The 26,401-nt window shown below is 42.8% G+C and overlaps 3 protein-coding genes across 5 annotated transcripts in view; 1 reads left to right on the forward strand and 2 right to left on the reverse strand.

The window, feature by feature from the left end:
- The window catches only part of pld1b (phospholipase D1b), a 39,025-nt gene extending 38,097 nt beyond the window's left edge, over positions 1-928 (reverse strand). The window contains exon 1 of one of the 3 annotated variants that reach the window (XM_048266086.1): positions 587-925. The gene's annotated coding sequence lies outside the window, so the exon portion shown is untranslated. Of the gene's footprint in view, positions 1-586 lie in introns of all 3 variants that reach the window. The other 2 variants (XM_048266088.1, XM_048266089.1) reach the window with 2 other exon arrangements.
- Positions 929-3,894: 2,966 nt separating this feature from the next.
- Positions 3,895-5,510, forward strand: ghsrb (growth hormone secretagogue receptor b). Its single transcript, XM_048266588.1, has 2 exons — positions 3,895-4,800; positions 5,064-5,510. Exons 1-2 carry the CDS (start codon positions 4,002-4,004, stop codon positions 5,366-5,368), a joined length of 1,104 nt encoding a protein of 367 aa, XP_048122545.1. The 5' UTR covers positions 3,895-4,001; the 3' UTR covers positions 5,369-5,510.
- A 5,022-nt stretch (positions 5,511-10,532) lies between these two features.
- Positions 10,533-26,401, reverse strand: part of fndc3bb (fibronectin type III domain containing 3Bb) — a 54,376-nt gene continuing 38,507 nt past the window's right edge. Inside the window, 10 exon segments of the mRNA XM_048266520.1 lie at positions 10,533-10,971; positions 14,177-14,304; positions 14,602-14,768; positions 17,120-17,332; positions 20,202-20,375; positions 20,377-20,483; positions 22,798-22,947; positions 24,337-24,450; positions 25,397-25,515; positions 25,576-25,643. Of these exon segments, the coding sequence (XP_048122477.1) occupies positions 10,651-10,971; positions 14,177-14,304; positions 14,602-14,768; positions 17,120-17,332; positions 20,202-20,375; positions 20,377-20,483; positions 22,798-22,947; positions 24,337-24,450; positions 25,397-25,515; positions 25,576-25,643 (1,561 nt within the window). The 3' untranslated portion in view covers positions 10,533-10,650.

The following is a 26,401-nucleotide window of genomic DNA, read 5'->3' on the forward strand; positions in this document are numbered from 1 at the left end:
TGCACCACACCAGGCTGTTAAGTCAACTGAACACACCCATGTAATGTTTACCTCACTGAATTACCCCGGTAAAAGTAATCTAGCTGTAAAATCTTACAAGCCACATGAGAAAAACTGTGGTTAAAGATCTAGTTCCTCTCTAGAAGTTAACTGGCCATCGTATAAATTCATACCGGATGTGCCAAACACCATCACTTTAGCAGACCACCTAAGCACCTCGCCACAAATTCACTTACCAACAAACACACCATCCAAAAAAATGGCAAAACAGGTCATACTGCAACGTGTTGTTGACAAGTGACAAGCATGATGCAAGAGTAAAGGTGTGTGTTAATAATAATCTCCACCTGTCTTTAGGTGTCTGACGTGAGATCAATAGGCTACACGAAGTGGTCTTACCGGAACATCAAGTTACTTCGGTTTGCCTCGGCTGAAGAGCACTTAGGCTACATGAAAATGAACTAGTGTTGCCAATCCCATTAGGCAATAAACATAATGAGATTACTTTGAAATGGCGAATAAATCTAAAACATGTTATCAAGAAGACACGACAGAATAGTTAGAATGACTGGATGGAAAAACTTACATCAAGAAAATCTCAAAAAATATGTTTAATCCACTGTCGAGGAAGATGCGTCCGGAAGAATGTCAAACCACTGGCTGCTGTTGCTTCCTCGCTGACTTTAGCGAAGGACCCGCCCACTCATAATCTAGAGGACCTATTCCTGTGTGCCGCTGTTATACGGTAACTGGGTTTCATGTTAACTGGCTGGACTGTTTACTTTGCCTCTGGAGTTAACGTAACCGCCCCCTTCTCTTGGAGTTAACGTAACCGCCCCTGATAACGACAACCAAACCAATTTCTGAATGACTGCATTGGGTATTTGCTGCAGTGGACTCCTGCGCCCCGAGTCCATGTATTATTATCGGTAGTTTGTTAGTTGAATCACGTCTACTGTTGCATCTAGTGCATTGTGACCTGTGACATCCGAAAAAGTGAGGAAGCTCATATTTCTGAAGAACCATCTGTCCAGCAGTGTGGACAAATATTCACCCCAATCCTGAAATGTTCAATACATTATGACACTGAGAGTAGGCCTACCAAAACTGCAATGAGCGTGATTCAACTTAATAACATCACTGGGTTGCCATGCAGTAATAATCACGAAGATGTGCCTTCTACTGAATTTCAGTTTCACGGATGCGCATACAAGGCTCACCAAGCCACTGAGGTTAACTGCGACTTGTCCTAACATTCCTCGGGTCGTCATCCATTCCAGCACAGGTTCGTTCGACCTGGACAAACCGAATTCTTAACAAACACAGCTGTACTCCACAACTAAAGGTCAACTGATCACGTCTGTTTTAGAGGGAATCTTGCCACATACATGTGCTTTGCTCGTGCCACCAGTAACCGAATAGATTCCTGTCTCTGGTATTAGCTTACTCCACCTAGTGGTAATTTATGAATTCGCATGCCAGTTAAACTTGGGTCTGCATGCAATTGGGCAATTACTGCAAAGACAGCCTATGCTACTATATTACATCTACTTATCGACTCCTTGACACACTGAAATCTGGAAGCAAAACAAAAAAACGAGAAGTCTTTATGCACTACTGGATGTTATCTAAATTTCTACGCATTAAATTTTGTTCAAATTTCTTATTGCGAGCTCAAAGGGTCGGGTCCTGACTATGTCACGTTAATTTAAAACAGTAGAGCTATCCAGCCTGTTACAGATTACTATGGACCCTTTCAAGAGAGTTCCATTATCAGCATCATAATAGGCCTTTATCACGGCAGCCCACGGGCAGCTGAAGCAGGGCTGTTCAATTTCCTGTTGGCAGGCAAACCACAGGTGTTCCTAAAAACATTAACGAGGCCTCTGGTTGAAGTAACTGTGGCCGAATCTGACACTTAATTAGAAACACACCTGTGCTCACACAGGAACAGGGCTGTTCACTTCCTACTTCGGCTGCCGTGATAAAGGCCTATTGGCCCCACAAGGCTTCCTTTTTAACATTCCATATGTTATCTTAATGCAGAGGAAGTAGATTGGGGCCCAAATAGAATGTTCAAGCATTGTTTTTGTTTTTATTGTTGAAAGGGTCCATAGATTGTATAGTAACTCAGATGAGGGCATAGGCTAGAAAGCACGAACTGATGTTTCCCACATGTCACTTTCAGTACCCTGGACAGCGGGCACTGAAACAATATGGCAGCTAAATAATAGCCTACAGCTTACAAAATAGATTAAGCCAAAGACGAAACGTCGAAATGTAATGTTTACAACTGATGGTGTCAAACACAGAATTAAGGCTACAAACATTGAGTGAGGACGACGTGCGTCCTCAACCAGTGATATACTGTAGGCCTATTCGACTTGATCCACGATTGACACTGAACATAATCAAAAACAAACTTATCATGATCAGAATTCTGATCAAATATCAAAACAAACAATGCAAATGTGTTACATATGCAGTTTACATCTGTAAGCTACAGTGGAAGGGGTACTAGGATGCTTCTCAACACCAGATGGCAGCAACCTTATGATGTCCGCTCCTGATCCCTCAGTGTGGATGAAGTTGTCTATTTGGGACATCTTTGCGCAAATATTTCCATCGTTTCAAATGTATTATAATTGAAGTCTATCGGAGGGAAAAAAAAACATCTGACAAAGAACATTTCTAAAAGGTTACGAATCAATCCTGGATATAAAGATGGTGGTATAAAATTAACTTTGTATCTTGTCACCTTACTACCATTACTCCAGTGGGGTGTACTACGAATCTCTATTAGTGGGTTAGCGAGGTATGTTGCGCTCAAAGCCAGGCTATGCTGTGACACGAAAGTGGATACCGCTATATCACCATGGTATCTCATGCTGTCAACCAAACCTGGTCGAGAGGAGGTTATGTGCTAAGTTATAGCTCAAATCGTGTAATCTACCACACACTGACCAATCAATTGTCTTAAAAACGAAGTTATCTCACGTGTAGGATTCTGTCATATATCTTACAGGTGGAGCTCCGCCTCTACTAACATTTTGGATCTCGAATGCGCTTTAATAGTGCTGTGCGTGCAAATATCCCACTATGGACGTGCATACCATACAACAACTGATGACAATTGATTTATTTGATGTTATAGGTTAGACACAAAAAATGACCGCAGTGTAGATTAAGCTATCGCTCATGAATGCGGAAGTAATTGTTTTTAAATAGAGGCGGTCTTGTGCGGTCTTGTGCGTCTCCATGTTACAAGATTGGCCAAAGTCATCCCAACACCGAGAACGCGCACAGATCTGAGCTGAAAGCCTAGTTTGACAAATATATCACATAACTGCAATCGTAGTATCACTTAACGTATACCCCTGAGTCAAGGCTTTGTCAAGCCTCAATATGTCTACATAGCCTAGATATGTCTAACGTGCTTCGTAGCATACCCCACTGGTCTTCATGAGTCGGGCTAATATTGTGAATTGATTCGTACTAACACATGGGGGTGTCAATACGCAAAAGGAAATGTATTTAACAGGAAAGGCTTTGCGCGCAATCTGCGCATGTCTAGCCAAAGGTGTCCATACGGATCTCCTCACGGAGCTGAAGACGCTCAGTGTAGAGCGAGCAGGTTTGCTGTAAGGACGCAAACTTCTATTCTGTTTTACATCTCTTCAGTCTTCAGTCCTCTTCATTCTTTGGTGTTCATGGAACATTCTTCTGGAGAGCTTTGACATAAAATGAACTTGAAAATCATATGAATCTTGGAAATCTTGTAATGGAACTGTTTTGTGTAGATGGTCTGTCACAATGTAGTTCCGAAAACCTTGAAACCGGCGCGCATGCAAGATGTGAAGATGGGCTATCTTATCTTTCTTGAGAATCATTTCAAAACATTTGGCTACTTTTTCAGAAGATAGGTTATTACCTAAGTTTGTACACCAAATGGGTTGAGAGATAGATTCTTCCAAACTGAAATTAACCAGTGGTTCACCGTAATGACCAACTGGACAAACAACTCAAGCTGCATGCTTAGTCTCAGCTTGTGCGATGCAGAGGTCACAGACAATGAAAATGAGACCTTGAGGGATTTCGAGTATCCTGTAGAACTCTTCCCGGTGTCTTTACTGCCTGCGATAACTGTAACCTGTGCTCTGTTATTCCTTGTGGGGGTTACAGGGAACCTAATGACCATTGTTGTGGTCACTAAATACAAAGACATGCGAACGACCACAAACATTTACCTGTCTAGCATGGCATTTTCGGACCTGTTGATTTTCATGTGTATGCCTCTGGACCTGTACAGAATCTGGCGTTATCGGCCATGGAATTTTGGGGACGAACTCTGCAAGCTATTTCAGTTCGTCAGTGAGTGCTGTACTTATTCGACCATCCTGCACATCACAGCGCTGAGCGTGGAGAGATATTTTGCAATATGTTTCCCACTTAAAGCCAAAGTGGCAGTCACGAAAGGACGCGTGAAATGTGTCATAGTCGTGCTCTGGCTGGTGGCTTGCTGCAGCGCGGGACCAATATTCGTTCTTGTTGGAGTTAAGCATGTAAATGGGACAAACCCATTTGAGACAAATGAATGCACTTTCACGGAGTATGCCATCCGCTCCGGACTTCTAACCATGATGGTGTGGGTCTCTGGAGTCTTCTTTTTTCTGCCTGTGTTGTGCTTGACAGTTCTGTACAGCCTTATTGGGAGACGGCTGTGGAGAAGAAAAAGACATCCGTTTGCGCAGAATATTTCCAGCCGGGACAAAAGTAATAAGCAAACTGTGAAGATGTTAGGTAAGGACCCAGATATCTCTGTCAGTATGCAAATTATTGAACAGGAGCTGTAGCTATTGGCCATGAATAGGTAGGCAATGGCTTTCCATTACCACGTAAATTTAGGCTAATGTAAAGGGCCTGCATTAATTGATGTCACGCCTCACATTGCACAAAATAGTTATTTTAATAGTTTTTTGATCAATGAAATGGTTAATGGTTTTATGCACGCTCGATGGTCGCGTGTCCATTAATGTAACTTCTGTTTTCAATTTCTTCGACAGTGGTGGTAGTAATTGCATTTATCCTCTGTTGGCTACCTTTCCACCTGGGACGCTATCTCTCCTCCAAATCATCAGAGGCCAACTCACCTCTCATCTCTCAGATCAGCGAGTACTGCACCTTGGTGTCGTTTGTGCTGTTTTACCTCAGCGCGGCTATAAACCCTATTCTATACAATATTATGTCCAAGAAATACAGGATAGCAGCATGGAAACTGTTTAAAATGAAGCATTCAGAGAGGTCTGCATCTGCAACTGTCAAAACAGAGAATGCGACTGGATGGGGAGAATCGAGTGGCAGTACTTGAGGAACCCCGGAGTCCACCTGAATTTGGGAAAGTTATCGGAGCAGAGGAACATGAAAACGTCGTTGTGATGCTGAGTTCGCCTGGTCTCGATTACCTTCGAGGTATTTGGGAGTCGGGAGGAGCATGTCATGGAGTCATCGACTTGTCCTTACAACTGATGATAGGCCATAGAGGGTTATCTAGACGCCCCCACCCCATTTATTAATTTATATTTGGGAACACTCTACGGGAACATGAATTATCGTGAATTCGTGCATTCATTAATTCATGATTATATGTATTACTTCATTCCTTTATATCTTATGAATCATCAGGAATTGACATAGGTTGATCATAGTCTCTTATTCATGACCTCATACATGAACAACACATCAACTAAAGCATTATGTACGTTGGCTACATCATTATGATTAAAGATTTCTTAAGCATGATCATCATGATTACATGAATGTTAGGTTAATTACTCATGAGTTCATCATGCTTGTGACCCCTCAACTAAAGTGTGAACAATGGCATGTGTTTAGAGAACTGCACAAGTTATGTTCAAATCAGAATTTGAGTAGTGATGACCACATTTTTAGCAGAAAAAGAAATCATCATGATCATTCTTAATAAATCATAAATCATAATGATGTGCCCACCATATTTAATGCTTTAGTTGATGTGTTGTTCATGTATGAGGTCACAAATGACAGAATATGAACTGGAAATTCATGATGATTTGTGAGATATTAAGGAATTAAGTAATACATAAATCATGAATTAATTAATGCATTAATTCATAATAATTCGTGTACCTTTACCGTAAAGTGTTGCCTTATATTTTTCTTTGTCCATCTAGGGTCAATAGTGGTTGAGTCTAATCGAAGTCACCACAGGCAGCCATATCAATAATGATTTGATACACTATCCTGCATTACCAAAGACTACACTAGACAGGAGAGGTGTCGCAAGAACACAGCCTAGCCTACTGATGATCAGTCGAGTTATGTTGATAAGAAAGGTTAAAATATTGGGGATACTCGATGAAATATTAAAATGGATGAGAAGGTTACAATATACGGGATAACCACTTAACAAAGACAAAGCTATTATCATTCCATAGGCTCCTGATTTGTTTTATCACCGATACACCGATTGCTGCCTGCACGCATCACTTGCAGTGCACGGATACTGCGTGGTTTGAGCGCAAGGAGCGCGTCTCAGATTGTATTATGGGTTGATGGGTTTGACATTGTAGATCGAAATATATTCCATTCTAATCCTTGTCATTATCAATCGAATATTGTTATTATTATAATTCATTATTATTATTACTAATTATACCAATTATTATTCCCTGCCAAAGAGGCCACTGCAGTTCCGCGAACCGAACACTTCAGTTACATGCCTATTGTAGCCAGCCTGACTGAAATTATTTTGGGGGGGGTGAGGATGACCGAACAAAAATCAAACAAAACGAACCCCAATTGTTGTTAAACTGAAGTCTTTAAAATTGACTGTTGGTGTAGAACTGCTGTATAAAAGCAGTGGGGTTGTTAAAGGAATAGGCCTACTGACGGCTGTGGTTCGGCCTCCGGCGGAGTGTCGCAGGTAGCTACCAACCCTACTCACACTCGTGGCATATGAATTGATCACTTAATCGAACCCAATTATTTCTGCATAAGCGCTTCTCATCAGCACAACTAAAACACGGTGTGTTTCATACGCCACTGGCCAGTTGAAGTTGGTAATGGCTAGGCTGTGTGTTATCACTGGCTTGCTTCTTATTGTGTATCTGTTTGGACCTGTCTTCGGATGGGAGTGAATGAAACATTTGTATTGCAGATGCCATCCACTTCAGCGGATGAAAATTATGCACACACACATACCGTAGCATACACATACTTGAAAATGCCTTAAATTGATACTTTACACTGGATGACAATGTGAGCACTGTAGATGTATGTTTATGTAAATAGATTTGTCAAAATGTCTGTCAGGGATCAGGCCACTGAGCGCTTATAACTTGATGCTGTGTTTTCACCAAAAACGTGAGCTTTTTGTTTGTAAGCTACCTTACATCGTGGAAAAGTGCACTTAAAATGATGACACATTTGGAGAAAAACAGGCATTTGTTGTCATCATCTTTCAATGTTTGCTGGTGTCTGATGTTGCTTGAAACGTACGGCCTGGCTTAGTTATATAGATGTGGAAAGCAGTTTTCTCTCATTTGGGTTTTGCCTTTGCTTGGTTCAGGCTACAAAGCACCCATGACATTTGTTATGCTACATCAACTTTGTAAGACATGTTCATATTTGTACAGCTTGAATGGCAAACATTTCAGTAAACCTCCAGTAAGCCAAAAGCACTGTAGGCTTTTTCTGCAAAAGCACAGACAATGTGTACTAATGCAAGACATGTAACAATGTTTGAAATGTCCGGTATTAATAAGAGTGTATATTTGAAATATGGCATGTGTATTTTTATTCATTAAAATCAGAGTATTTGCCTATCATAATCTATAGTTTTCACCCCAGAAGTATTTTTTAAACTCGTTCTGAATGTCAGTATTAATTTAAGAATGAAGAATTCAAGGTTTTTCAGCAACACCGTTTTCCAATATCATTAAAGATGTGTGTGTGTGTGGGGGGGCATTCTGGTATGGTCTGCCCATAGCATAGTTCTCACTGCCCACCATCAGTATCCTCAGCTGACCCCTCTAAGAGTGAAACTGACCATAAAAATGCCAAGTCTGTGGGGCGAATACATCAGACACCTCAGTATATGGCCTCTGGTGTCAGGTTTATGTGCTATGCACAAATTGAGTTTGCCTGCATGGCTAATAAAAGACTGAAGTCTTATCAACACTTCAGGAGCTGGGGAAGAGGTATACACAAACATCAGTGAGCACTGAAGAAACAATGCTCTAGTGCAATGAGCCACAGGAATCTGTGGACATCTGTCTAACGCTGGTTGAAGGAACTGGACAAATTCTGACTGACAACATTTTTCACTGTAAAGTCTAAGGCAACAGAGGTCAGATATCCAAGAGAAAAAAAATTAAACATTTATTGTGCATAAATATATTACATATATGCTACAGATACATAATCATCTTAAATACAAAGGGTAGTATTTTCAAAATCTATACATTAAAGTTGATATGGTAGTATTTTATATGATGTCTATGATTACAATGTACAATTATTGATGAACTCTAAAAATATCAATTGATTATAGTTAAAAATAATGGCAATATGGAATGAATTTTCTTTTAAGCTCAAGTTACCATAAAAAACATCTTTTAGGGGTAACATTTTCAAGACATCTTCAAGGAAAGATAAACAAATCTTCAAGTGTCAATATTAAAATTCAAGAAAACTTTCTTATAATACAAAACTGATTGACGCCAATAAAAACAGAAAAGGTCAGTGTGCTGGGGTTAAGTCTGGGTTAAGACAACATTGCTCTTTCACAGATCATTTGTCAAGACTAACAACTCATTGTCACAACTTGGACAGAAGGGGACAGAAAAAAAGAATCAAAACTCCAGGAACGTGTTATCAGTTCAAGCTGAGTGTATTGTTATGGCTCTCCACACGTTACCTTTTGATTAAGAACATAATGCCATGTGTGTGGGTCTCAGCAATAAGGATGGGTGTACATCATTTGCAAACAGCACCTATTCACTTCATTATCTGGACAGATGTGCATTATAAAAAAAACATAAATGACAGGTCTGAAACATGAACAAGATTAAAAATGTTAGGAATGCCATTTCTATTTGAAAAATATAAAATATATGTAAAATGAAATCATAACAAAAAAAAGGTAAAATATGACATGCTACATGAGAAAATATGTATGACTGTTCTTTTGATTTTTTTTAAAGAAATAAATAAATGAAGATTGCACTGTGATTTGCATTATAAAGTACGGTATGCAATATATAGCATAAATAAAACCCTAACAAAATTGCTCATTTACTTTGGTTAAGGTATGACTGAGCTAGTAAACTTTAAGAGGGTGCACTGTAGTCTTGGGCTATACTCACTGCGTAAGGCTACGAGAAGATCAGGCAGCAGAGCTGAGTCTTAAGGCTGAAATGACTGAAGAAAAAAAAGTGACAGAAACACGCCAATGAAATCACTAGGAAAGAGAAGAGTGGGCACGGGGCTGGACACTGCCACCCTGGAACGCGAGGCTGTCGGTCGCCCCCTTCGAACACGAGTCCCTGAGGTACATTCCAGGCTTCATGCCACCACTAAGGGGTTTGCTCGGTGAAACTCTTTGGGACTGATCAACGCTGATGATGATGATGATGATGATGATGATGATGATTATGATTAGACTCTGGGCTCAAGGACAGTTTCCCTTTTTTATACATTCGCAATGCAGTATTTTATCACTAGGAGGGTGCCAACCCAAGTCAAACAAGGTTTGGGTTGGTTTATGATGGTTGGCTGGTTTATATTTCTCATCTACATTGCTCTCTGGGAGTTGATTTAATCTTGTCAGCTGACTTTACCTGGGCAGCTAGTATTATAAGCCCCGACCTAGCAGGTAGCTTAGATAGAGGATACACAGAGGACTGGTTTAATTCAAACCAAGCACTCCAGCACACCGAAGCCCCCGGGTCCCATCTTACCCAAAAGCCTCCTTTAATAATCCCTTCAGCCATCAAATGTTAAAGCTGTAACATAGACAATATAACAGTACAAATATATAAATACACTTAGAGAACAAGCTTAGAGGAGAAATAGGACCAAGCATCAATTTCCGATGTAGAAAATAGAACATTTTTTGTTTCAGTCATGGACCTAAAAACCATAAAAAAGTATAAAAATACTTTTGTAAAACTTTTTTTTTTGTAGGATTGTGGTTTTAAAACTGGCGCCATACAGACGCACTACAATCCCACTCCTCAGACATATAAAAACAACTTACAGACAGATACAAGGGCTAAAACACAGAAAAAATGGAATGTGACATACAGACAATGGAATCGTATAGGAGACTATAACAGGTAAAAAAAACTGGACTTTTAAAAATATCCCAAATATTTTATATATATATATATATATATATATATATATATATATATATATATATATATATATATATATATATATATATATATATATATATATATATATAATATATATAATCTATATGTGAGGATCAGTGTGCCCTCATATATAAAGAAACATCCCTCAAGTTTCCCTCCTCTCTTTCTTTTCATCCCATCATTTCATGTTTGTTTGTTTTTTCCCTTTACATCACCCAATGGTTGGGCAGCCCTACTCCATGAGAAAGAGCTGCAGGAGGAAGGCCAGAAGGAAGGAGAGAGAGGACAGGCCCACCACGATGAGGGTGGCAAACTGTCCATCTGTGGAGGTCACCCCGAAGGCCTTGACGGCCGGCGGGGTGGCGACGGCGCTGGCCTCGGAGGCTAGCGTGGGCTCGAGGCGGCGTGCCGTGAAGTGGGCTGACGGGCTGAAGGCGCCGCTCAGCTCCTGCGCGGTGTCTGGGCAGTGGCGGCTGGCGCACACGCGGAGGCGGTAGTCCGTGTTCCACTGCAGGCTGAAGAGCTGGAAGCACGTCTCCTCTCCCTTGAACACCTGCGCCCATGACACGGGAGGGACAAAAGAGGAGACTTGATTGAAATCTCAGGTAGCCTAGTAGCTCAGCTAGTCGGAGCCATGTTAAAGAGAGAGTTCTTCAAAGCCTTCCTCCATAGCAGGTCTTCAGCCTTTCATTTGAGTGCAAGTATAAAGGCTAGCAGATAATGAAAACCTGGGTATTATGAGGACACATGCCCTGTGGTGTGTGTGTGTGTGTGTGTGTGTGTGTGTGTGTGTGTGTGTACATATGGGGTTAAAATGAGGACCAGGACAACCCCTACATTTTAGACCAACATATTTGTATTTTCTGACTCCTCTAAACAAGTTGTTGCCAAGAGATTCCATTATGCAGAGTTATCAATGTTTCCCAGTGTACTCTTTGCTAATTTAATATCGCTTCTAAGCACTCTGCCACTTTGGTTCAATTAACCCATCGGATAAAGACTGATGATTTTTGGATGCAATCATGGTAAGGTGTGCAGCGCACACATGCTAAAATGTTTTCATTTAGTATGGAGAGAAATAAAAACACTGGCACTTCTTCTAAATCAAATTAAATACACTCACATGAGAAAAGTTACTTTTAAGTGTGTCTGTGTGTACATGTATGTGTGTGTGTGTGTGTGTGTGTGTGTGTGTGTGTGTGTGTGTGTGTGTGTGTGTGTGTGTGCTTGTGGCGTGTGTTTACTGTGTGTGTCTTGGCGTGTGTGTGTGTGATCTCATCATTTACTGTAAGCCATTAGGGACAGGGGCCCAGGGGGGAGGACGGAAGAGAACATGTGTGTCAAGACGAGTCATTTGTTTGAGATCTCAGCCGCAACCAACTCTTTTGCTCTAGCAGGCCCGTCTTCTTCAAAGCCTTGTTCATGCCTCCTTCAAAAGGGGCTGTTAGTCTCAGCTTCACTTCATTCACCACACAAACAAGCTCCAGCCCCAAAGCGCCAACATCAAAGGACCCAAAGAGGATGCAAATGCAACACAAAAAGGTATTATAGAATCCTGTTGTCATCAACAGCTTTCTGAATGAATCAGCTGTTTTAATTACTTATTTATTATTAACATCTATTTAACTTTGGTGCATGAATACACATCAGGCAATTAAAAAACATAAATTGCTTCATATTAAAATAGGTGATTTTAGCCTCCTGCTTTTTAGAAGAAAGGATTGCCGAGAGCCTTGAGATCCGAGCGGCTTGAGAGGATATCCCAGAGCCTTGAGAGGGGCATTTTCACAGCAGGAGATTTTAATCAATAGAGTCTGACTGTTTAGTATTGGAAACCGACAAAGACTAGAGTGCCTGATGTCACCTGCAGGGCTTTGTCAATAATAGTGTGGACCAGAAAGGCACACCAAGAGGCAGAGTAGAGAACGAGTGAGGTGAGTTGTTTACTACATTCACCAGAGGCACACACTCTCAAATGAAGTAAGAAGAGACTTCACAATCCATACGTATTAAACCACAACATTAAACTGTATAGCACATTCTGCAAATTGCATGCAATCTGTCCAGAGAGCTTGACAAAGCTGAATAGGCGTTTCTGGCTGCCATAAGTTCACACTGTAATGCACTGTATCTGGGCATTAACCTTGTGAAGAACTACAAGCTATTAGGCTCTCAAGAGACATGACCACATTAGACAGGAAAAGTAACCTGCAGTTACCAGTTTCCACAGCAACAAATTACATATAAATTTTCTGAACATGCCCGACTGTGCCAGAGATGAGGCACTGTGCTTCTCTCAAGGCTCACCAACTACTCATCGCTGACCGTCCCTCCCTCCCCGGCTGGACAAGCATTCGCGTCTCATGTTTACCAGCCGTACATCTGCAGGCGCCCGCATTCTCGCAGACAGATTCATCAAGACTGACCAGGCTTTTGATGTCAAAAGAGAAGAGAGCGACATAGCCATCATACCACTGGAAACTGAATAAGCTGGAAGTGGAAAAGAATATTATGATGACACTAATTTCAGGACAGATCTACAAAGCCCAATAATGAATGGGCTAAATTGCATTTCTGAGAAATGCTTGCATGATAGGCGGAGGATCAATCAAAACCAGCCTGTGAGTAAATGACCACAATTAAGCCCTCACTGTTTATGCTCTTCATGATGCTCACTCGCTCAAAGCCTCTTGAGAGCTCATTTACAGGCTCCCCAACACCTGATGAGACCTGGATTGTTGGCCATTGGCCATTACGAATGGAAGGATTTCTATCCTATTACACACGCCTTTAAGCCTGGATAGATTGTGTGCCAGATGCACACACACAGCAACACCAGAAATGTGAGAGACACCACCAACACCAAGCCACCAACACCAAGCACTGAGAGAGAGAGTCACCAATGCTATCAGAGATGAATTGATATACATACTGTACATGTGTAACTGTATGTAACACGTTGTGAACGAATGCTCCCAATTTAAGTTAAGAGTTAAAGTGGACTGATATTTAGCAAATGCAGCATGGACTTGCAATGGTAGGTCTGAGAATCGGACCCTAGATGACATTGCGGTGACTTCAGTGACGTTAACCCTACACAATGCCTACAAGTAAATAACAAACACTTACATATATGCAAATACACATAGGCTACACACTGCGGCTTGCATTCATAAAAACAGAAGCTGGTGTAAAGCTCTATCCTGCAGTATAGTTTTGGTCTATAAATTTGATTACTATGAAATATGATGGGGGAGTAGTGACGGCCATGTGCAGTGCAGAATTAAATTGCCTTGTGCCTCTAGATCGTATTTCCTTTTTCATTTTGATTTCCTGACAGACCAAGGACAAATTTCACAAGCACATAATCAAAGCCCTAAAACAACAAGGGTATAACTCCTAAAAATGAAAGCTATTGTTGACAGAGGAGAGAGTGACAAGTGATACCAGCAGGCAGGCATATTATGTGAAAGGCCTATTTGCATTAAAACCCGTTTCATTTCATCCCCTAGTGTCTTCTAGGAGCTGTCTTCACAAGATCATAATTAGGGAATTATGGGATGTAACTGCAAAATCAGCATTCAAGTCCTGAACACTTAACGACAGGAGCCTTTATTGAATGGGACGATAATTCTAGCAGAGTTGGTCCCCTGCCCTTTGATAAGGAGACACTCACAATTGGCAGACCCATTCAGACTGCACTGCATTGATCCCACATGGTGTGGCATGACAGAAGGGAGGGGGTGTGTGACACTGACCTGCTTGAACTCGGAGTCTCGGCCGCCCAGGACCTGAAGTGTGTAGGTGATGCGGTCCCCTCGCATGGGCGGCACTGCCTCCCATGTGACCTCACAGGCATTGCCTTCCAGCTGGGACACTTTTGGGGCTGTGGAGGGGACACGCACACACACACAAATATAAACATTATAAGTAATAAGTGAAAAATAAGTGATCTGAGCCAAGAGAGAAGTCATAGCATGCCACTGTGTACGTATGGTTTTTAGACATTTTTAGAACTTGTAACAAGCATTTGTACACTTCAAGATGGTGTATGAAAAAATACACTGCTTAGAGTTGTTGTACTGGGTAGAGGCTTGACATGGCTTTGTGTAGTGAACAATGAGCACTGGGCCAGCGCCCAGCTGTCTAGGTGTTTATGTGCTGGGATGCCACCCTTGGCTACCTTTGAGTGTTGGAGGCACAGATTTGGACGTGCTCAGGATGAGGGTTTCGGAGAAGGGCCCCTCCCCCGCCTCGCTCACCGCCTGGATCCGGAAGCTGTAGCGGCTCGACTCACTCAGCCGCTGCACTCGGAAGGTGTGGCTCGGCCCGCGGTAGATGGCCACGAACCTGAGACGAACAAGGCAGGGTGACCGAGACTTGGGAAGTTAGATGCAGAACAATTGGGAAGGCAAGGAAGGAACACTCACTGACAGAAGAAAGAAATTCAAGAGTGAAAAAACACTGGCTTTATAATTGTAGTCATCAGGACCATACGTTCCAGGAAAAGTTTTGACAAAACCTTCAAAATGTCAACAGAAACCCCCCACACAAATGTTTCTCTCTTTTTGGAAGGTACGTAATTATAGTTGCATTGACTCATTTGTGAATGACCATAATTACACTGAAACTAAATATGAAGCTTCTTCTGGATGTACTGACAGAGCATATGGCCTCAGAGAAGGGAGATTAGCTTTAGCCCGACACATTCTGGGTCTATCTAGGCAACATGTTGCCATGGCATCCATAAAATGGCACACTATCACACAAGCCTGGGGATAGAGTGATTGGCCATGACAATCCGCAGTAATTAAAATGAGCTGATAATGATAGGCAAGACATACACACATACCTATGATTTAAATGGCATCAAAGATAAGGAATTGCATAATGATGTGTATGTGTGTGTGCTTAATGTGTATAATGTGCATAATATACAGGTCTCAAAAAAATATAATATAGTGGACAAGTTCATTTCCCCCCCTAATTTGGTTCAAAAACTGGATCTTTCATATATTCTAGATTCATTAGATATAAAGTAAAATATTTCAAGCCATTTTTTGTTGTAATCTTGATGATTACGGTTTACAGGTCATGAAAACCAAAAATGAGTATCTCAAAATATCAGAATAAAGATATATAATACAGAAATGTCAGTTTTCTGAGACTTTAAACTCTTAGTCTGGTTCAGTAAACACAATCACAATCATGGGAAAGACTGCAGACTTGATAGTTGTCCAGAAGGCACTCATTGACACCCTCCACAAGGAGGGTAGCCACAGAAGGTGGGCAGGGTGTTTACTGAGTGCTGTATGAAAGCATATTCATGGAATGTTGACTGGAAGGGAAAAGTGTGGTAGGGAAAGGTGTGCAAGCAACCAACAAGGATGACAGCAGCCTTGAGAGAATTGTCAAGAAAAGTCGAAACTTGTTGGAACGATCCACTTTTTGAACTAAATTAGGGGGTAAAAATTACTTTTCCACGATTTTCTGATTTTTTTGAGACCTACCTATATATATATATATATATATATATATATATATATATATATATATATATATATATATATATATATATATATATATATATATATAATATATATATATATATATATATGTGTGTGTGTGTGTGTGTGTGTGTGTGAGAGAAAGAAAGGGAGAAAGAAAGTGAGGGGAGAAAGAGAGAGAGAGAGAGAGAGAGAGAGAGAGAGATACAGAGTAAGAGCTGGTGTGTCAGTGAAATGGCAGGGGTACAAGTGTAGCGGACTAATAAAGAGCACTGAGCGACCCTAATTAAACCTTGGCAGCCCTTCTGTTCTTTTACACAACTCAAAAACCAGAGAGTGGGAGACCATGAAAATGGCCAACGACAGGGTACAAAGAAAAGACAGATCAGTGAGGGAGAGAGAAAGAAGAGAGAGGGAGGGAAGGAGAGAAAGTGAGAGGGAGAGGGTGAGTGAAAGAGAAAGAGGGGGCGAGTGCAGACGCATTTGAGTGCTAATTGGACTGGTCAGACCGAAGGGCTCGGATGAGGCCATGTGTCTGAACTGGCATTAGGGTTCCAGGTCGAGTCCACCTCTCCCCTGTGCTTTGCTAATTCCCAGCAGCGTGGCGAGACCAGCGTCCCTGATTAGGGTGCTCAGAGTTAATGTGCTCCCAGACGTGGAGGATGCACTTCTCCCAGACACTGAGGGAACACTGTGTCGCTGCCGTCTCAGATGGGTGCAAATGAAAACGTCCTCTACACCCTCCTTTAGCTGGGCAGGGTTTTTCATTTCAAATCAGTTCTGCTCGAATAGATTAAATTCAAGGCCAATTGAACGTCTATTAGTTAAAGAATCAAAAGCTCGAGAGACGTGGTTCAGAGAACTGTTTAATGCTACCATGTCGCTTTTGTTTTTCACAAGAGGCTGTTCAGACAAATGGAATGGAAATGTTCTCAAAAGCCAGACTAATCCAGACTAATAAAACCTCATCTGGTGGTGGTCAAACTCTGGTTAAAAGTCTGGTGTCGACCATCACAAATGTATAGATAAAAGCTAAATGCAGAGAAAGTGTAAGAAAATGTACTAAAAGCATAAAAAAACTAAAGTGCTAGACTCCTATGAAAATGACTGAAGCAAAGTCACAGTGATTAAGTGTGTTTTAGGTGTGAGCAGAGTTAAGTGGCAGGTTAGATGTGATGGAGGTGAGGGCCTCACCTCTGGTTCTTGTCCTCCATCTGCAGGGTGTATGTGATGTCCTCGCTGCTCGGTGGGGCCCGGCTGCTGTCCCCCCAGCGCAGCTTCAGACTCTGGGGCCCCACGGCGGCGCACTCCAGACGGGGTGGTGCCGGGGGCAGCGGTCGGGTCCGCACCAGCAGGGGCTCACAAAGTGGACCTGCGCCGATCTCGTTCTCAGCCTGGACCTGGACGCTGGAGGGTGGGAGAGCAGCCAAACAAAAGCATGTCAAAAACACCGGTGACAAAACCATTGATTCAAAATGTATTTCATCACACCTGTGTCGAAAGAAGCAATACACTCAAAGAGAAGTGTCATTTCTTTTTGTTTGTGGAACTTAACTTCTGTCAAATTATGCCCTCATAGGGTCAAGCTGTATCACTCTTCCGCTTGTTAAAACAAACCCTCATCCTCAAACGAATAAAACACAAAAACAAACAGCTCCATTAGTCCATATTGAAATGCCGGGGAAAGTGCCTAGAGAAGCCTGTGCGGGCATGCCCCCTCACCATTCCCTTCTCTCTCGCTCTCTCCCCTCAGGAACTCAGACTCAGTGTCTCCACAGACGGCTGAGACCATGGCCCATGCCCTCACTGATATCACAGGGACAGGAGGACAGACCAGCGGCCGATACGGACACGTGCAGCACACACGCTGCACCAGGTGACATCAGCCCATGTGCTTGTGAACCATATAGGTGAGGAGAGAAGAGAAGAGTAGATCTCTCATCATAAAGGAAAAAAGATAAAAGGAGGCACAGGATGGCAATAGCAACAACTGCTTATAGAAGCTGTGGGTCCCCTTCAATAATAGAGCACACTTGAATGACCTTGTATGCACTGTCCAGATAGGAGCATCTGTAAGGCTATTATCAAGACTTTTTCAGATGAATTTAGATGCAATGTTCCTTTTCTACCTGAAAAGTTGTCTACAAATGAGTCACTGGTAACCATCATAACCTATGATGGGCTTCTAGCTAAGCTCCTTAGATAATGGATGGTTGTGAAGTAGCCACTGGGCATTTTCAGTATAATTGTCTCCAATGTCCCTGTTCCGGGCTCACCAAGTTCTCTGGACTCGCCAAGTAGCAACCAGCTGGATTCTGTGTCCATTCACCACAACAGAGGCAACAATTATCCACATAATCCACATAATTGTCTGCATTTACACCATCCAGCGTGGGGTTGAAATCTTCAACACTCACAGCAGATTGTACACAGCAGGCATGGACAGTTTTTCTGTTTTCACCTGAATGAATAGGACTGCAAAGCACAAGGCTGTCTTAGAACTTCCAGCCATCAATGGTAAACATGCAAGCAAGCCAGCCAGCATGTTAGCATGTACATTACAACTCAAGGATGTCAGTCCTTAAACATTTAAACACCTTGCCATAAATGGTTTCATAGAAGATAGGAGATGACAGGGGAGTAATACTGTGTTTCTCCATACATTCACCACATATAGTGGGGTTCTAATTATAAAATAATTTTATCAGTCATTAGATAGAAACTAAATGAGAAATGAGAGAGAATGAGAGAGAGAGAGAGAGAGAGAGAGAGAGAGATGACAGCGCAGCCTAGAAGAATGAAAATAACTGATAAACGATTAAACGGAATGTTTTAATTAAAATGACAGCTATTGTCCGACACAATAGGCTTCCCTTTCAGCCTCAGGGAGAAAACGGCACTGCTGAGGATTCAAAAGCTATTTGCATTGATCGTTCCAATTCAGACCCCACAATGCTACTAGGTAAATGCAATGCTTCCCACAGCATTAACTGTTAATGTTGAGATAAATTAGCTCAATGGTAATGAAACTGGTTTCAATGAGTAAATGGACTGAATCACATTAACATTGCCTATTACAATGGTCACTAATGCAGAGAGGATGATAAAAGGGCAAACGGAAAGGCGCACACTTATTGTCTCACAAAACCACTTTCTGTTAATGTTTCTGTCCCTTTCTGTTAATGTGAATCTGGAGAATGGTTCTCTCTCCCCCTCTGAACGCTCTTTATTCCCATGCGAACTACCGTGCAATTTTCTGCCATTAATCACCCACCCAGGTAAACGCTTTTATCTCCTCTCCTTAGCAGCTGTTACACACAGCTGAGCTGAGGTGGGAATGTAGAGCAGACACAGACACAGACACACACACAAACCCATCCTGTCTGCCTGGTACACTCCACTGAACCAGAAAACTGGTAGTGTGTGCTTATCACTTGCTAAGGGATATGGGAACTTTAATAACAATAAAACTCATCAACAGTACCAAGTAATGAAAGCTAAAGATAGCTGGTGGCTGGTTTGATTTGGATTTCTGCCTGGTTAAATCAATATGGTTTCTTTCTGTGGGTTTTTGTCATTTGTTATTAAGGCCTCATTAAGGATGCAAATTCATTTAAAAAGGTGGGTATTTGGGTTGTACATTTTTCAAATGACTTGAATCAAAATGGTCTTCATCTCCATGAGTAAAATAAGAAGCTCATAAGGTCGAAACTGCTGTCCCTAGTGCTGGTCAGATTTTACAAACATGAAGTAAATACCCTCCTGTGTCCTACTCTAAGCCGGTCAGCATGACAGTGTGAAGAGGGCTCTATTAAAAGCATAACATTTTCGCCCATAGAGAGACATGGAGCTCGCCTCTATTCATCACATGGGTACCAAAACAGTGCAGTAATGGCCCAAATCCTCACTAATGGACCACTAATGACCTTTCAAGTCCCAACTAATGCGTAGTGCTGGGGAACAGCACAGCAGAGGGAGGGGGAGACACAGAGAAAATGAGCCTTGAAGAAGCCTCCAAACTGGGCTACGGGTGAGGGGTAGGAGTGGGTGAGGGGTAGGAGGGGGTGGGGAGTGGGTGAGGGGTAGGAGTGGGTGAGGGGTAGGAGTAGGTGAGGGGTAGGAGTGGGTGAGGGGTAGGAGTGGGTGAGGGATAGGAGTAGGTGAGGGGTAGGAGTGGGTGAGGGGGGAGGAGTGGGTGAGGGGTAGGAGTGGGCAATGGGGGAGTGGGCAATGGGAGAGCGGCGTCCACCACAGCCAGACCCAAAACTCTACAAACCTGTACTCGTTGTTCGGCTGAAGGCCCGTCACTACGTAGCAGGTCACATTGCCAACGGTAAATGTCTGGTCTCCCATGACGACGGAGTAGGAGGTGATCTCCGCCCCGTTGCAGGAGGGCTCCTCCCAGGCCAGGGGCAGGCAGGTGGAGGGGGGGTGCAGGTCGGCGTCCGCGAGGCCGGGGCTCCTGGAGGAAAAGGGAGGGGACGGCACTGGGGGCGGCTGCGGGGGTCCGGCAGGTGACCAGCTCGCTATGGGGGCCCGCCCCATCCTGGTTGGCCGCCTGTGGGGACAGAAAGTCTGAGTCAGTGGGAAGGAAGTCTGGAGGTGGAAAGGCAAACGCTTCGACTCGCTATCCTCTTTCACCTGTGATTCTCATGAACTGCTGCTACCTTGTGCACTGCAAAAAAAAATCTAATAAAATCTAACCTAAGTGTTATTAATCGTATATTAAAGCAACACCAAAGAGTTTTTTGTACATTAAAATAATGTTTCCAAAATTGTTTCAGTGGTTCATCAACTTGTAACAGGGTAAACGGCACTTCTGCATTAGCTTTGCAGCCCTCTATCGGCTATAACCGCACTTTGTAAGTTTGCCAGATCGGGTAGCGGATCTGTAGTTCGATGGAATGAGACATAAGAAACTACAAATTTGAATTGCGTTTGATGTCGCAATACATCATACTTTCATAAATCATGCAACATATTCTACCTTGTCTGTGGACATTGTTATTTGCAAAGCCGGTGCTGGATAAACAAATAGCATGCGTGCGACAGAGGGAAAGTTCTTTGGTGTTGCTTTAAAGGTGCTCTAAGCGATGTTACTCAGTTTCTAAGCCAAAACATTTTTTCACATACAGCAAAAATCTCTGTAGACAGCCCAGGCTCCAAATACGGCAATAAAAACAGCCTGGTCCAGGCTGCACCAGGCCGTTTTTGTTGCCGTTCCAGGCTGTTTGTGCGGTTTTTGGAGCCTGGGCTGATGGCAGAGACCACAGTCTTTACAGTGTATTCAGGAGAGGCAGCTACCAGATTGTGAGATGTTTGCTGTATATGACAAAAAATGTTTTAACTTAGAAACCATGTAACATCGCATAGCGCACCTTTAAGATCAAAAATCAGCATAAAGAGACTCACATCTCATCATGAAAACAAGCTAATTTGGCTACCAGTGCGTTAAGCAAATCTGTCTTGAAAACAAGCAAATTTGACTGCCAGTGGGTTGAGTAAATTTGTCTTGATTCGACTCCTTAAAATAAGTCAAAATGATCTTACAAGAGAGCGCCAGGTAAGTCTCTTTGTACTGAAAACAATGGCAAATAGATTTTTTGATCTTAATATAAGATGAAGAACACTTGGCTAGATTTTCGGTGGTCAGGTATTCTCCTGAATCAAACCGAGGCGAAACAAAAGCAGACTTCAGTAAGATGGCTGCTGCATCAACAGCCTTGTTCCCCATTTTCAGCAAAAGGTTGCTTTAGTAGTCCAACATAATGAAACCTGCAATTCACAGCCAATTAATGACTAGAGTGAATTGGTCCGAAAGGTCATAGCATTCACAGCGCTAACAGTGCTAACAAGCCGTCAGTCATGACTCACACTTCTGGGAGCCTGCTTAGAACATGCCCTAATGAACGTCCTGGCAGCTTACCTGAACCAAGGAGTCCCCAAAAACTAACCTAACCTTTGAATATCACTGTTGTTGATGTACATAACCAAGTAAACAAAAGTAATGTTTAATGGTAGAGACACATGTCTCAGCTTTACAATGACTATTACTCAGTGTACACCATGAGGAAGCTGCTGCATGTCTGAGTGTTTTCCTTACTGAAGTGAGGGATGGCAATAAGGGAAGTATAAAAAAACACATAAAAACAAAAAACTCTTCACTCTTTTGATGTTGAGTTTGAAACAGTCTGTGAAGCTTGAGAGAACCCTCAACATCTTTTACCTTCGCCATGCCATAATGGAGCATTTGACAAAGACAAAAATTGCTAAAGTCAATTTTCTTCTGTGCTTGTAGTGAAGTGTAGTGCAGGCTGAAAAAAGACTAGCTCGCCAGCAATCATCTCACAAAGGGCAGACCAAAATACACCCTCCGAAGAAATCAATGACAACTTGTTTTTCAGAACTCTGTCTTGTCTGTCCTGACAAATGCGTTCAGTCATCGGTTAAATGACTGACACACCCCCTTTTCTTACAATTGATCCGAGGTGCTGTATTGTTGTTGCTTTAACCTCACCATCATGGATAACTAAAAGCCCTGCTTGTCCTTGCATAGAAGACAGTTGTATCACTCCCATGTAGCCTGTCATTCTAGTGGACTATTGACAGGATCCACACTGATTAGAGGGGTCCTCTTGCTTAACATTTAGTCTGGTTAGAAGTGTAGCCTACTGTGAAAACACACACACACACACACACACACACACACACACTCCTGTCTAATGTAATTACATTAACCGATGGATAACAGTGGATTTTACACCGAAAGGGGGCAAAAAAGAATAAAGGAGACTAGACTAGACTAGACTAGACTAGAGATGTGGCTGAGGTCTCTCCCTGTAGCAGGGAGATGGTGGACACCTGTGGCTTACCTGTAACCTGCAGCAGTACTCCGTGGATGCCTCCAGGTCGGAGATCTCGCAGGACGTGTCCGCGCCGCGGTAGACCACCTCCAGAGAGTCCAGGTCCCGGCCCCAGGCCAGCCAGTACTCCGAGACATCGGCGCCGGAGCGCTCACAGCTCTGTAGAGGTGGAGAGATGGGACTGGTCAAGTAAAGGGCCTGATGCAGGATGGCAAACAACCGTGTGACCACCAGTGTCAAACAGTGATGGCCTGCCTCTACATTTACTTGATTTTCATTTGTGCAAATAGATCTACCAGATTAAGTAAAATTGAGGAAGACACTAATGGGTTAAATTAATACATTCTATTCATAATCCTCCATAATGTTTACACTAAAAAATATGTTAATTTTTAAAACTGATAGCTGTTGCTGGTTTTCATATTGTGTCCCATGTCTCAAGAATGACTTTAGTAGTTGAGTATGATAGTTGACACACACACACACACACACACACACACACACACACAGTTCTTTATGAGTTCTATCATCTTTCATCTCTAGGAGGCGAGTCATAATAATGGGATGAATAGTGTTTCTCTTGAGTAGTTGCACAGGTAGGTTAATTTCTCTTTGAATATGCTTTTCTATGGAAGGTCCTCTGCACTATGATAGATTGCACTGAAATCTATAAACAATATTTTACCTTCAAGATCTCTACATCAAAGAGGCGTTGAGAGCTCTCAACATACATTTTGTCAGTACCATGATTCACCCACTACTTAGCATGTGCAACAGAATATATCCAGTCTGAAAGAAGATTTTCAAAGACACCCATGATGCTCACCTTATGAGACCTCAGGCTAATCCCCAACCTTAAATGCCTTCCAGAAAGCGATGACCGTGGTTGTGAAACCAAATGTGATGACTAACTGATTTCTAACAATTGTTTTTCCCATTAGCGGTATTATGAGCTGTGTAGTGGGTGCGGAGATGCTTACAAGAAAAAATGGATCGATACTAAATTAAAAAGTATTCCACGCATCATGCAAGCTATTGGCTTTTGGGGTGTAGATGATCGGTGCCCTGAAGTGTCTTCTCTTCTAACTGAATGGAAGAGTGGAATGACTGATGGATAGCTGCCTGGGATACTGAAGAGTATTCATATCTTTTAGCAGCCTATTGATGGCTCAGACAGGACACCAAGGATGAGGACACAGAGTAAACTCAGTTAGTACTCATGTCACCTTCACTCAGCCAATCATCCAGCAGGATATGCATCTGCCCATATCTAGAGGATGTATAAACAGGTTTGATTGTTTGGTTGGTCGTTGTGGGAAGTCCCCTACCTATAGCACAAGGAATATAACACCCTTCCTGTGTGTATCTGACAGACATGATTCAATGGGATCTCGAGTGCGTAATGCACTACGGTTTGTCAGCAACAGGTTGATTGTAAAAGAAGAGCAATATTACATTTTGAATGACATAATTTGGAGTTTGGCTTGAAATTCTAGTAAGAAAGACAATTCCACCATCTAGTATTGTGGGATTGTGAGAGCTCCGTACCTCCCAGCTCACTGCTGCACTGGTGTGAGATGTCATGGTCACGTGGGGCTCACCGCACTGACCCGGGGGTCCTGCTGCCGTGGTGACCGTGAGGGCCTCGGAGTAGGGCCCCACCTGTGGAAAAGAGCGAGTGGCATGTTTATCAATCACGTCTGTCTTCACCCCACCCCAAGCCCCCTGCTCAGTCCAGCCCCCGAGCTGCCACACATCCGAGAGGAAGAGGCAATTCCCCTCCCAGCAGGCCCCAGCGCTAAACAATCTGTTTGTGAGGCTAAAAGCACTGCACCATGCTGACTGCAGCACTGTGCTGCCGATGGCAATGCGGAGGCTGGGGTGGTCAGTGGGAAAGGTTTTGTGTAGGAGCAGAGCGATGGTTGACATTTAGGATGTTCTTGGATACAAATGAAGGAATGGGAAGGAAGGCATGTATTCACTCACCACATCACTCTTCTACCTTATTCATCTATCTTCATTTAAAAAGCAATATGGGGGCGTGCACACAAGACCTTTAACTTGAAAGTGTTCTGCTCAGCATTTTTCATGGTTAATACACTCCACTTAATACAGTGACCTTATCAACTGATAGTTACAAGGGAACAAATTGCACAAACAACCGCACATCCTCCACTTCATTACATTCATGGTGCATGATGAATAATCTGGGCCAAATAAAAATGCCACTAGCATTCTGCTCAAATTGATGGTCCTATATTTATAGGGACCAAATAAACATATCTGAAGCATGTCTATATATTAAGCATGTCAGTGTGCTGGAAGGGTGGCTACCATGACAATGAAATGTCCAGAGAAAATGTATTACAACAGGGAAAAAAATGGTGGGTTGTATGCAAATGGCTGCTATAACATTATGGTGCAAGAGAGTAAAGATATGAGGGCAGTGACTTGGTTGGTTTGATGTGCTAAACATCTGAGTTTTTATACTTTTACACTCAATTTGATACAATCTCAGCTGTCTTTTGACTAGCTATCCAGTGACCCAATGTTAGTGTAATCTTAACATACAGTGTTTATCAGTGTAAAGCACATGCATGGGACCCACCCCGCCGTCGTTGGCAGCGTGCACGCGGAACGTGTAGGTGGCACCAGGGAGCAGGCTGCCCACGGTGCACTGCGTGGCCACTCCGTGGTACACCTCCACTGGCTGGGCTTGGCGCTGGGCTTCAGCCTGCTGCTGCTGGTCCCCCTCCTCCTGCGTCTCTGTCTCCTGCTCGGCGTTACTCTCTACGGCACACATCTCCACGGTGAAGTCGACCGCTTCGCCTGGCCGCCCTCGCACACAGGTCGATCTGCAGAGTGACACGGGGAGGAAATGAAGGGAAATGAGGGACATTAAGCCCATCTTAGAATTTGTTTTGTTTTGAGTATTTTTTTTTTTTTTTTTTAACCTGGTGGACAGACCTTATGTAAGTTAATTAACGTACCACCTAACCTCACTGACCAAACACACATCCCTCACTGACACCCACACATCAGACCAAAACAAAAGGAGCAGTTTCCTCAGCAACGCAGCCTCCAGATGAGCTTAAAGGGAGCGGGTCGATGGGAAAGATTAGGAACAGGCTGTGAAAAGCATGCACAGCCTCGACAAGGCGAGAAAAGGGAGTCGGTGTGTGCTTGGTCCAGCATGGCTATTTCAGTTTCAGATTCAAGGGGGCAATAGCAAGTCCTGAAGTGGCTGCTCACATAGACACTCACTGACTAGTGTTCAATGTTAGTGTTCTGTGTCAGTGAGTGTCTGGGTGGGGGGGCGGCTCTTTGGTGGTGGATCCTGAGGAAGAGTCTAAATTATTTGTTGGCATCCTGGCACAGGTAACAGGAAGGTACAAATGCATTTAGTGTTCGGGTTGTCTAATTACCCAGTGTCTAGGATGAAAGCTTTCGTTAGCAGAATTACAAACAGAGAGAGACCAACCGGCCAGAACGCAAATGCTTTTAACTTAATGGCTTCAAATCTAAAAATATCTGGACCAGTTGTGCTAATTAAGGCAAACACATACCTATAGTGGGAGGCACATGGGTTTGCAGACTAATGAGCCAAGAGATA

This window comes from Alosa alosa, chromosome 16 (genome assembly GCF_017589495.1).
Source record: "Alosa alosa isolate M-15738 ecotype Scorff River chromosome 16, AALO_Geno_1.1, whole genome shotgun sequence".
NCBI classification, from domain to species: domain Eukaryota; kingdom Metazoa; phylum Chordata; class Actinopteri; order Clupeiformes; family Clupeidae; genus Alosa; species Alosa alosa.

Coding starts and splice junctions, on each gene's coding strand:
- ghsrb (XM_048266588.1), top strand. CDS start 4,002: ATGACCAACTGGACAAACAACTCAAGCTGCATGCTTAGTCTCAGCTTG. Junction 4,801..5,063: donor GCAAACTGTGAAGATGTTAG/GTAAGGACCCAG, acceptor TTTCTTCGACAG/TGGTGGTAGTAATTGCATTT.